The 13,207-nt window shown below is 36.6% G+C and overlaps 1 protein-coding gene across 1 annotated transcript; it reads right to left on the reverse strand.

Moving 5' to 3' along the window:
- Positions 1-7,471: 7,471 nt before the first annotated feature.
- On the reverse strand, positions 7,472-12,375 carry LOC110776649 (AUGMIN subunit 4). The gene is made up of 13 exons (XM_021981200.2): positions 12,054-12,375; positions 11,908-11,955; positions 11,696-11,809; positions 11,102-11,428; positions 10,893-10,992; positions 9,822-9,867; positions 9,421-9,514; positions 9,219-9,290; positions 9,052-9,110; positions 8,384-8,452; positions 8,253-8,304; positions 7,845-7,922; positions 7,472-7,767 (listed from the first exon to the last, which is right to left on the reverse strand). Exons 1-13 carry the CDS (start codon positions 12,180-12,182, stop codon positions 7,690-7,692), a joined length of 1,266 nt encoding a protein of 421 aa, XP_021836892.1. The 5' UTR covers positions 12,183-12,375; the 3' UTR covers positions 7,472-7,689.
- Between the last annotated feature and the right edge of the window lie 832 nt (positions 12,376-13,207).

A 13,207-nucleotide genomic window follows, 5' to 3' on the forward strand; every position in this document is an offset into this window, starting at 1 on the left:
ACGATGGGCCATGCTGGTGTGCGTGCCTGCCTAGGCCCAGCCGCAGCCGCAGCTGGCCAAAGGCCCAACGCGCTGCAGCCTTGCCTTGGCGGGCTTGCTTGCTTGGCGGGCTGCATTGTTGCCATTGCCTTGCTTGCTTGGCGGGCTGCTATGCTGCTGCCGCCTTGCTTGCTTGGCGCGGCCCACTGTGCTTCCAGGCCCATCGGCTGGGTGCTGGTGATGGGCTTCGTGCTCAGCTATGCGCTCGGCCTTTGCTTGTCGAGCGATGGGCCGGCTCGCTTGCCGGCTTGTCGCTCGTCGAGCTTCCAATTCGTTTTCCGATTCCGGAATCCATTTCTTTTTCGAACAATTATTTACGTTTTCGTTAATATTTCCGATTCCGGAAATAATTTCCTTTTCCGGCAATGTTTCCGATTCCGGTAATAATTCCGTTTCCTGCAATATTTCAGATTCCGGCAATATTTCTATTTCCGATAATATTTTCCGATACGATCCATGTTTCCGTATCCGACAACATCTACGACTTGGATAATATTTATATTTCCGTCATGAACCATATTTCCGTTTCCGGCAATATCTTCATTTCCGGAATATTTTCTTTACTTTTGCCTTTTGGCGATTTCAGCTCCCACTGGAACTGAGATCCGTCATTTCTGAATGATCATAAATGGAGTAATTAATGAATAACATATTCACTTAAATACTTGATCCGTACACGTACTATTTGTGTGACCCTACGGGTTCAGTCAAGAGTAAGTTGTGGATTAATAACATTAATTCCACTTGAGTTGAAGCAGCCTCTAGCTAGGCATTCAGTTCACTTGATCTCACTGAATTATTAACTTGTTAATTAATACTGAACCGCATTTATTAGACTTAGAATTAAATGCATACTTGGACCAAGGGCATTATTTCCTTCATTTTACGTGTCTCAATAATTTCCTAGATGTAAAGAACTCCATAACTACTTGTTGAACATATGTCTTGATTATAGGCCATGATTTTTTAAAGAAACAACTATTCATCCCATCTATTCCAGGGGCTTTAGAGATATCAATATTATTAAGAGCATTCTAAATCTCCTGTGTAGTAACAGGTTGAATCAAACTCTGAGCTTCATCATTAGTAACGGTAGGACCAGTTCTTACTATAGAGAGATCAACCCCCTGTAAGTTAGGGGCAGCAGAGCCCACTAAGGCTAGATAGAATTGCCTGATATCATTGGCAATAGAAGCAGCAGTAGTCAACCTGTTACCAGCAGTGTCTACTAACATGTCAATGTTGTTTCTACTGTACCTTTCTTTCATAGCAGTGAAGAAGAACTTTGTGTTGGAGTCTCCAAGTTTCAACTAGTGAATCCTGGCTTTCTGCTTGTAAGCACTCTCTTGGATTTCCATAAACTTCCTCAAAGAACCCATATAACTTCTTTTTCTTTGTGTTGCAGACTGATATCAGTAGCTCTACTAACCAATTGCTCCCGAACCCCCTCTAATTCAATTCTGAGATGATCTATTCTTTCATCTAACTTTGCAAATTATTTGTTGTGAAGTTTCTTCAACTCAATCTTGACTTGTTTGAGTTTCCCTCAAATTTTATGCATGTCATACCCTTGCACTATGGTATCCCACCCCTCCTTAATTACTCTTTCAAAACCTTTGTGATCTGCCATATGGTTAAAAAAACTTGAAGGGTCTACCTCCCTATCTAACCTCAATGTCACATCTAATTACCATAGGTGAGTTATCTGAAAGGCATGGAGTCATGTATTCTACACAGGCAGAAGTATAAAGAGAATTCCATTTGGAGTTGCCTAAGCACCTGTCAATTCTAGATTCAATTCTCCTGTCACCCTCCCCCTTGTTACTCCATGAGAAGTAAGATCATGAGCCACTGGATTTAAGCTCTATAAGATCAGTGAAGTCTAGCAGATGTTCAAAATCTTTGGTTTCTCCTACAATAATACTGTTACCATTGATTCTATCTCCAGCGCACAGGACTTCATTGAAATCCCCAATCACACACCAAGATTCAGTCATAGAGTTTGCAAGATTCTCCAGAAAACTCCACATTGGCCTCCTGTTCTCAACTATGTGTAAGCCATACACCACAATGAGATAAGTTGTAAAATTTCCTTTTTTAGCTTGGACAAAAAAATGAATCAGATACTTAGTAGTATTAATTAACTGAATACTATTGTCATGGTGATGCCACCCCAGCCATATTCTCCCCCTAGAGTTAGTGTAGTTGTTAACCCAATACCATTGAGTGCCAAATTTCTTCATTACTTTACTACTATTTTGTTGTTTCACTTTAGTTTCCAGTAAGCCTCACCTCCGTCACCTTAGAGGGATCATTTAACCCCCTCATGTTCCAGCTACAGATATTCATTTGGCATTGTTAAGAGGCTCATTTCCCTCCCCATCTTCTACATGTCTCCCATCTCCATTTGTCTCCTGGTTGGTCACTTGAGCAAGCCCTGTAGGTTGCTGTAAAACAATGGCTACAGAGGTAGTTAGTGGTCTAGAAGTCTTCCTTCGAGTGACCACTCTCCATCCATTTATCCCTGCCCCCTCCTCAGTTTGCTGTTGGACAGTAGGTTCCTTAGACACCTGATGATTCACTTGAGTTGGAGGTTGTTGAACTTGTTTAGGGACTCATTTCTTCACATTCTTATTTGCTGTTGGTTGGAATCTGGTAGTGGCTACCTGAGTACTCTTCGCACAATCATGTCCCACTACCTTGCACTTCTTACAGAAGGGAGGTAGCCAATCAAACACTATCTTCTGCTTCACAACTGTGCCACTGGGATCTTGGATCATCACTGAAGTAAGTATCTTTTTTGTTACATCAACCTCAACTAGGATCCTAACAAAGGACACCCTTAGTTGCTTTGAAGTGCATTCATCAGCACAAACAGGGACCCCTATCAGGCTTCCGATTCTGCTTAAAGAGTCAGCACCCCAGCAATTCGAGGGTAGGTTGGGTAGCTTAACCCATAAGGGAACTATGCGCATGATTTCTTTGTGAAAATTGAAATCAGCTGCCCATGATTTTACAACCATAGGCCTTCCATTGAAGGAGTGAGGACCAGCAGCCAAGATGCAATTTTTATCATCTTTTGAAGTAAACTTGATAATGAAAAACCCTTTATCATGAAGGTATACCTGAGGTTTTGCAACTTGATGCCACTCTCTATCAATAAATCGCATAACATCACCGCATAACATCACCGCATAACATCACCTATTGAAGGAAGGTCACCCACAACATACATAACAATGTCATTTTCCCAAACAACAGACACTTTAAGAATTTCTAGTTTATCAAGCTGAGCAATAACTTTACCATCATTCACCATAGGAGCAATAAAGGCAAGAGAGCTACCTTTTGCAGTGAGATGATTACCTCGAACAACATTAGCCCACGAATTCCCTCCTTGTACCTCCGTGTTTGATTTTCCATGTTCTGAGTTTCCTACGTTCACTCTGGATTGCTCTATTTCCTTCCTCGTCAATGAAAGAGATGCACCAACAGGGGAGGAAGGTGACCGCGACATCTCATTGATGCCCCTCATAATAGTGCGAACTCTCTCCTGGGTAGTACCCCAGAGCCCCCCAACTCAATTGTATTTTTGATGAGAGACACCATTGAAGGTGTTTGTGGTAAAACCTAGTTGTTCCCACGAGTAAGTGGCTGAATCAGAGCACTATGATATTGCCCCATAACCTCCAATAGTTCCGGCCACGATGGCCCAGCACTCAGATGTGGGGGTGCAGGTGTTGCCGCAGCCAGTGAAAGCGGTTCATTATCGACGTAGCGGGGTTACTGATTTCTCTTTTGGTGTTGGTTCATCGGTCGTGTGGGTTGGTCAGAATGTCGAGGAGGAGAACCTCCATGAGATCCTCCATGATCGGGTTGTTGCGTCTTCTTCTTTCTAGCCATGGTGCAAAGTTGGCCCAGGTTAGGAGCAGACCATAACGTGCGCTCAAATCGCCATTTCTAGAGAGAATTTCCTCTACACAAAAAAAAAATTCATAGTTTAGAGTTTAGTTGTTTACTGCTTACACTATTAGTTAGCTGATTATACCTTTTTGTTTAGCAGATTTGACTGCAGATTTGACTAGCGGTTCATATAAACGTGCTTGGTAACACTTATCTGATTGTTAAAAGATGATAATTGTTATATTGTGTAAAATGACATTTGGAGACATTTATTTTTGTAACATTACTTTTTTTTCCCTTACTGGTTAGGATATAAATGGCGAGTTTCTGATTTGCAAATATAACTTTTGAGAAGTTTTACAAATTTATGTGGTAATAGATTATTGAATAACTACATAAAAATGGCAGCCATTACAACTTATCGAACCTCAACCCTTTATTATAGTTGACTAATCTCATTCATTCATTTAATTAACTACATATACAAATAAATAATTAAGTTTACAATGAAAACCCGAATTTAAATCTCTCCACTTCATCCATAATCATCTGCTACTCTCTCTCCCTTTTATCCCATTAACTTTCCTTAATTTGGAAAAGTGCCGGCAAAAATATGTTTCAAGATTTTCCAAGAAGGTTTTAAATTGACTACTATGTTTCCAGGAATGTTTTTGGAATGGATACTATGTTTTTATTTTTCCTGCTTTAATTTTACTTAAAGATTTTGCATAATTTCCAGAATTGTTTGAAGAACTCAACATGTTCTCCCCTAATCCAGAGAACACTTGATTCATAATTTTAGAAATTACTAGCAGACCTAACTAGTGAGATTTAGGCTTTTAGGGGAGAGAAAAAGATATGAAGTGCCAGAATTGAAAGATGCGCATTGTGGGATTATACCGGGGAATTTTTATTTTATTCTTATGTAAAACTATTTTTTTTTTGGTAACTATCTTTTAATATTGTTTAAATCAACTAAATTGATGGATAGGATCGGTCTTATATTTTGTATGGTTGAGATTCAATCAATTATATTAGCTACCATTTTAATGTAGCTATTGCAAAATCATCCTTTTGATTATATAATATGATATGTACTCCGTAGCTGTAAACTACCCTATAGATATTTTCATTTTGTATACACTATAATGTACAACTAAAAAGTTGATTTAATCTTACTGTTACGGTGAGTTTATCCCCAGACTCACCTCCAATCTTCAGACTCTGCCACATTAGCTTTTCACTAACTTTTTCAATATCCAGACTCACACAAAACTCACCCTATTTTTACACATTATTCCAAGACTCACCTCAGACTCACCTAACTCTTAAAATAATAATAATATTTTATGTATATATATCTTTTTTTGGTACATTTTCTAAATAATATTGAAACTATGTTTTCTTATATACATACAAAGTAGACCTGATCAAAAGGCGCGTCGGATCTGGCCGATGAAATAAAAATTTGTCCATTATGTCGGGGCGGGGAGGGCAAAGCTTCGGGTCAATTTTGTATGCCCAAAACCCGCTATTTCGGGCTAAAATTAGCGGGCTTTCCGGGCCGGGCCAATTTTATAACTAAAATTGTTGTTTTGCGTTGTCCAAAGCCCGTAATTTTTTAAAAAAAATCGGGCCGGGGCGGGCCTTCTGCCCAAAAATCGGTAATTTTCGTATCGTGTCAGCGGGTCGGGCCCATGTTGATCAGCTCTAAAACAAAGTAATTTATAAATCGAGAAAAAAAAATGAAAAAAAAAACAGAAAATGTTAATTTCGAAATTGACATATATTCCGTACAAATTAGAAACAATAATACAACATATTAAATTCAAAAGATGTAGAACATAAATTTAAGGGCAAATGAAACAAAATAATATATAAACCATCAATAATTTAGTTGGGTGAAATAAGATAAATTAAGTTTGATGATGTGGCATGATTTGATTGAAGAAATAAAAAAGTGAAGTCTTAAGTGAGTCTTGGATTTTCAAACTCACTTCAAGACTTGATGTAGTCTTTTACCACATTATCCCAAAATTTAGGTTTGAAACTCACTTCGAGACTCCCTTCAAGACTAGGGATAAACTCACCCTTATCTCTCCAAACAAAAAATGAAATTAAAATGAAAGAAAAGAAAAAGGAAAAACAAAGGATAGAAGCTCTAGAAATATCCAAAAGGACCAAAACAGCCCTCCTCCTGTAATCCTCCATTCCTCCTCCATACTTAATGCGCTGAACAATAGATTTGAAGAAAATAACTAGAATATCGAGCAAAGAATAATGAATAATCTACAATAATTTTACTTTGTTATTGTTGATAAATTGGGGAGTACGAAAGAGAAAAGCAAACAAGAAACTATAAATAAAAATTAAACAAACAACCAGATTGCAGGAGATCCTTCTTTAAATTTTAAGATATGATGAGGAGGCAACTGATTATTATGGGCATAAATCTATTTTACAAATTTGTGTTTCAAACCTCCAACAAAAACGTTGCTCTTACCTTCATAAGTGGAGGGCCTTCAAAAGCGGAGGTTTCACCTCAAACCTACTTCTCAAACCTCTTGTAACCAAACATACATTCAGAGATTTCAAAAGTCAAACCTCTGAAAATAGTCAAAAACTCTAAATTTGCTCAAAAATTCTATCTACCAAACAGGGCCATTATCATTTTAATTTTGTCTTCGAAAATCTTTTTAATTTTTGGTTAGGGATATGTTTGATAACACAAGGTTTATTTTGTGAAAATTATTTGTTGTTACATTACAATTATCAGTTTTATCACTGCAATATAGTATCCTTTCCAATTTGTTATGAGAATACGTAGGTAACGTAGGAAACATCCATGATTAAAAGTTTAATCCTAATACTTATAAAACTTCATACTTTGATTACTATTCACCTAATAGTGCATTTACGTGCATGCCCCTCATTTCCTTCTTTGTTTTATTTTGTCTTATTCTTAATAATAGAGCATTTACGGTTTCACCCTTCCATTGCTATACAAAATGTATTGTTTTCTTTGGGTATAATTTTCTATATATTGTACCTTCGAACTATCAATTAAAACGCATATGGTTTCTATTTCCTGTTACATGTAAATCCAACATCTAACTTTAACATATCATTTCTAGCATTTACCATAAATTGTAAGTTCCTAGCTTTTAAGGACTCCATCTATCCCTTAATACTCGCACCGTTTCGACGGGACACGCTTGCCAATGCACAACTTTGACCACCAATATCTTTAACTACATATTATAAAAACTTATAAAATTATTAATATTTTGAAAATATATATTAAGATGAAGCCAACAATATATTATATACTAACATTTGTTTTTATATGCTAGAAATAAAATAGGGTCAAAGTGAATTATTTGAATAGTGCAAAAAGTCAAAACGGTGCGAGTATTAAGAGACAGAGGGAGTAACATTTTTACAAAAATAATTTTCTATACCTTGGGGGATCGTGCGCGCTAGCGTACGATCCAACAACTAGTATATACAAAGTAATGAAGTATGTGCATCAACAAGAGAGATAACTATGTCAAAAGAAAAATAAAAAATAACAAGAATAACTTCTGGTCGTACTTGATTTCTTAACTTATACTAATATGCAATGTGTGTCACCTCTGGTTTTCTTACCACCCTTGAGTTTTAAAAACTACGCCGTACAAGAGAGAACTTCACTACAAAAGAATTATACATACATATGTTTACATAAAAAACATTCAAAACAACTTTCTATGTGCTCGAGTGATCTGGTAAATACTTCAAGTCCATTTCAACCTGGTGAATTGTCCATTGCATATTTTCTAGTTTCTGCACAACGGAATTCCATTCAGAACACAGAATTTTAAAGACACTGCACAAGAAACTTCAGAAAAATGGAAACTAACTTTAACAATGTCATGGTATTGCCTTGCTATTGTGTCAAAGTGCGGATCAACTCCTTGGTACTCACGAAGCCGCGTCACCTAAAAGAAATTTCAACAAAGAGCTCAGTTTGCAGGCTAAAAATTGGAAGTAAATTGGGGTGGGGTGGGTGGTGGTGGAGGGTGGGGGGGGGGGGGGGGGGGGGTTAGTAGAAATGATTATAGGCGGATGTAAGAAGGGAAACCAAAAACACTTTGAACGAAGTTAGTGATAGGATGTAAAATGTCAAGTTCTCAGGACAAACGATCTAAGAGATCTTATTGTCATCAATTTGTCACAGTTGATGAGCAACATCAAATAAATGAACAAACAGAAAATGTATAAATGACATCAACGTCAGAACATCACGAGAATGGTGTCAGCAAACATACTGCTTTGTTATATGCGGTTGAAGCCTCCTCTGTTGCTTCAACAAGGTAATTCCTGAGCAGAGAGGATCAAAATTAACTATTTAAGTCCAGAAAGAGAATCTCAATCGCATATTTGTATCTTGATATATCACCTGATCTTGTGGAGAGCTGGTATTGTTTCTTGAGTATAGGTTGCAACAAGGAGAATATGATCCAATACCCTGGCATGATAATGCACACAAGATCTTAGATCATTAGCATCATACACTCTCCTACTACGAGTAAAATTAACAGAGTCTAAGACGTGCTTCTTTGATGACAACAAACTAGTGCTGATTGCTAAATGAATAAACCCCTTTTATAAGTTAGAACTTAGAAGCCCTACTTTGAAGCACATTAAAGAGCCAAAGACACCCTGAAAATCATGAGCCGGGGTTCAACACTGTCATTTTAAAACAAGATTGACACATGATTCAATCATCAAACATCACTGATTACATAATTGAAACCCACAATTCTGCAACAGTTGCATCTGTCATATACTGCTGGTTCATAAATTGTAATTATATAGAAACAACCCTTCGACAACTACATCCATTCCACTCCCAAGAATTAAGAGCTCCCCGACTATCAAAGGTGCTTGTTTGAATTAAAATTTTATACCATAAAGTTAGTTTGGAACTGTCATAGAAAAACTAATTCATGAAACTATGAGATAAGTTTTGCCTTTTTGGTCTTCTATGTGAGATTTGTATGACTTGAGTTTGTTACAACTGTACAAAATTAATGCAGGAACAAGAGCCAGCAATGGTTGGCTTACCTCAGCTTAGCACCCATCGCCTCATGTCTCTTGATTTGCCAAGTTTTCTGCAGTTCATCCTACAGAAATTTGAACATAATCAGTTGCCTCACTGTCCAAATACTTCGTATAATTTGAGGTCAGCATATTAAAAGTAACCATCAGCCTCAGCAACATGGAAAACTCACATATTTATGTTGATTTTGCAACTTCAAATCTTTGACAAGCTTAATAAGCACACCAAGTATTTGCTCTAAAACCTGACGAGCAGAGTGTAATTAATTGGATATATAATTTAATTTCGTGGAAGATAAAGATAAAATTAAGGTATATCACAGATTTAAACGGATACGATAAATACCAATGATGTTCATTTTATTGCTTACACACATTATAGTATTCTGCAAATTTTCTATCAGCAGAGTAGAGATCCTCTTTCAAAGCTTCTTCGTCCCTTTCAATCTCTTCAATAATTATCTTTACCCTGATAAACAGAAAGTGGTGTAAGACTCTGAGTGCAGTTACAAAGAGCATCTTGCTGTCTCTTGTAATAATAACAAACCAGATGAGTGTAATGAGTAGGCAGTCAAATACCCACTAAACAGGAGAGAAAATTCAAAGAGGGCAGAAGGGGCTAGTAAAAATAGTGCGCATTAATCTCTTTAGACCTGGGGCATGATATACAATCTCTGCAGGGGAAGAGTTCTCCCATTCCTAGGTCTCTTACATTATCAAATGTTTATAATATGCCAAACTAGAGAGGAATGCTAAAACAGAGAGAGCCCACAGACCTTTCTGGAAGTCGTGAACTAACATTCTGATATCCAGATGAACCGTCTGCACAAATGAAAGAAAAAAGGAGCATCATAAACTGTTTAAGTCCATGCTTACAATGATGTCTATGATTTTATGCTGCAGTTTAAGTTTATAAACTCGCTGGACGTTATTAGTCCACCTTGGTGATGTTAACATTGCATGATCATTGAGTATCAATAAATCTGGTAATCATGTCTTATTATTTGTGTCAAGATAAACAAACCGAGAAAAGGAAATTTAACCATACAGCACCATACGGCTGTGCTTCCGCAAGAATTCTAAAGAAAGCAAAATTCTATGAGAATTCATGTTACTGAATATATAACTTCCCAGGAAATATATAAAGGTGTTCTGTAATTTTGGAAAGTCAAAAAAACTATTTTCACAAACGAGTTTGAACTTCCAAACAACTCAAATTTTCATGAGAATGCTCTATTTACATGTTGATTGGCTACATGGATTTCCATATTGGCTATCAATTTAAACAAACACAAAATCAATTGATTACACAGGTTAAATACGAGTTCACGTAAATAAATAGAGCTGGTCACATTCAAGCTAAAATGTCACCTTATCACTAATCTAAACCATTTTATTGAATGGACAAAATGTGGGAGTCCATTAATTAAAATGTTTCAAAGTGCTAGATATTTCATGTAAAGTACATGGTTGCCTTCACATGTTCCATTTCAATGAAGGCAAAAAATAGAGCACACCTATGCCAAATGATGATGCAGTAGATACTATGTATGGAGGAAAAAATAAAGCAAATAAAGACATAAAAATCTGGTGATAAGAACCACCCATAATTGAATACAAGAGTCATTTTACGCACCTATGCCAAATGATGATGCAGTAGATAAATAATAGCTAGGTTACGAACATGGAGATGTAGGTAAATTCCATGAAGTCAGACAATGCATTTAAATCAAGTATTCTAGTGAAACAAAATCATGCATAGACCTCCTTGATATTCCACCGCTTCCTTGTGTATCACATAGGTCAAAGTGAAAAAGAAAATCTCAAGGAAAGAGTCAGACACTCACCAACATCGTCCATTACAAAAGCATCTGCCAATTGATCACATTTTACTCTCAAACGAGCCTCAATCTCACGGAAGAGTGACATCTGATATTCTGCCGTACCCTACAATTGCAACGAGAGTAGAACACAATAAAGAATAAGTAAAAGAGCATTTAACAGTGGGCAAAATCAACAATGTGATCAATGTCCAACATCCCCCAGACAATGAAACCTGATGTAGCTGAGTCTGCCATAAATAAGTTGAAGTGATTCCTAAATAACGATTTGGAACTCCACCGATCCCAGGATCGCTCATATCAGTCGAATTAGAAGGGGTGACATTTGCTACTGTACTTGGGGTACTAGTACCATAATTTGTTGAATTAGTGCTTGAGCTCATTGTCAAATTTGTGCTGGTACTATCAAGAGAGCTTCTTGACATGATACTCCACTTCTCAATATCCTCTTCATGAATCTCACCATCTTTGGAGATAAGTGGAAGTCTCAACTTTTGGGCCGCCTCAGCAACAACAAGGCGGTGCTCTAGTGTCTCGTAAACCTGATATTAACTAAACATCTCAAAATCTATACGCAATTCTATTTTCTAAATACTCAATAGAACAAAAGCTGCACATATTTCTCGATTAACTGCGGAAAGAACAGGACACACATGGCTCTCACACTCGCTGGACAACAATATTTACCTTTCTCACATTATCATCCTCGGAACATAAAATTTCTTACAGAAAATAAAATTGGCATGAAATTATGAAAATGCAATAACATAAGATGTCACAGATTAATGCCGAAAAATCCAAAATCGAACCTGAGGAGAATTCTTCGAACCGAGCTGCGGGTATAAACCCTGAACATCACGATTAGCAACAGATAGAGCCTGCTGATATTCTTCAACCATTGCAATTGCTTCACAATAAATTGCCTACAAAAATTACAAAAAATTAACATCAAATTCAACCACATTCATTGAAAACCCACTACTTTTTAGAAATTTCTAAAATTTCCCCCAAACAAAGGTACCATCGCTTCCAAATACCGCAATCTCTCCCTGCACATCTCCTCCCTTGCCTGCAAAAATATCAATAAAAATTCCAACAACAATTAGATTTAGCGAAATGAACAGAAATTAACTGAAAGATGATAAAAAGAATTAGAGAAAAAATTACGAGTTGAAGGTCGTAATAAGCAGATTTAGAGACAAAGGAGCCATCGGAAGCTAAGCAATGTCTCTCTAATTGGTCGACGAGTTGAGTTACATCGGCTGGGAGATTTTGTTGTTGTAATCCTTTCACCATTTTTCTTCAACAAAAAACAATCTGATTGAGTTTTTGTCGCTCCCGTTTTCTTTTAACTGTTGAATTGAAGTAGAAGTTCGTCAATCGTCAGTGGGTCACTTCGATATTTGTAAAGGGGTTGTTCTGGATTTTGAAAATCGTTGATGACGTTGGCATAGAACTGTCAAACTGATCGGGTGAGGTCGAGTTCATCGAATTATTTTTGCATCCAGTTTATTATCAGGTTCGATCGAAAAATGACTAAACCCAATTGTTTTCGCAAATTTGATGGTGCAGGCGTGGGCACCGTGTTCTAGGTGCACCTGAAACAAAACGACATAAAAAACACATAAAACGCGCGTGTTTCATTAAATCCCGGGAACAAAGAACATTTTCCTTGAACAAAAGAACATTTTCCTTGAACAAAAGAACAATACCCTAGAACAAATGAACATTAAAGGTTCTGTTCTTTTCAGCTCTGTTTTTCGCGATTTTTATTCGATTTGCTTTCTTCTTGCGATATATATTCTTCTAGATTTTATGTTTTGAACTCAAATTGTGAAGAGGAGAGAGAAAGTATGAACTAGGTTTTCTAAAATAGTTCTTAGAGAGAGAAAGTAGTGAAAATTCCCAAAAATTCGTTGATTTTTCTGCTTCAACATCAAATTAAATCGATTCTTCTTCTTCAAATCTGAATTCTGCAGCTGATAATCAGATTTTGGGAGGTAATTTTTCAATTTTGAAAAAATAAATTCTAGGTTTTGAAGATTTTGATTTTGTAATAATCGTGTGTTTGATGATTTTGATGATTTTGTTTTTGTAATAATCGAGTTTTGGTGGTTTTGATGATTTTAATGAATCAAATTATGTAACAACACGTTAATTTCATTGAAATCGCTGATTTTGAAGATTTGGATTATGTAATTACGATTTTTTTCCAGAAAAGAACAGTTTTACGTAATAAAGAACATATGCTCGTATTAAAAGAACAGTTTCTTTATGCTCGTATTAAAAGAACAGTTTCATTATAGTAGAAAAATAGACCA

Source organism: Spinacia oleracea, chromosome 1 (genome assembly GCF_020520425.1).
Source record: "Spinacia oleracea cultivar Varoflay chromosome 1, BTI_SOV_V1, whole genome shotgun sequence".
NCBI classification, from domain to species: Eukaryota; Viridiplantae; Streptophyta; class Magnoliopsida; order Caryophyllales; family Amaranthaceae; genus Spinacia; species Spinacia oleracea.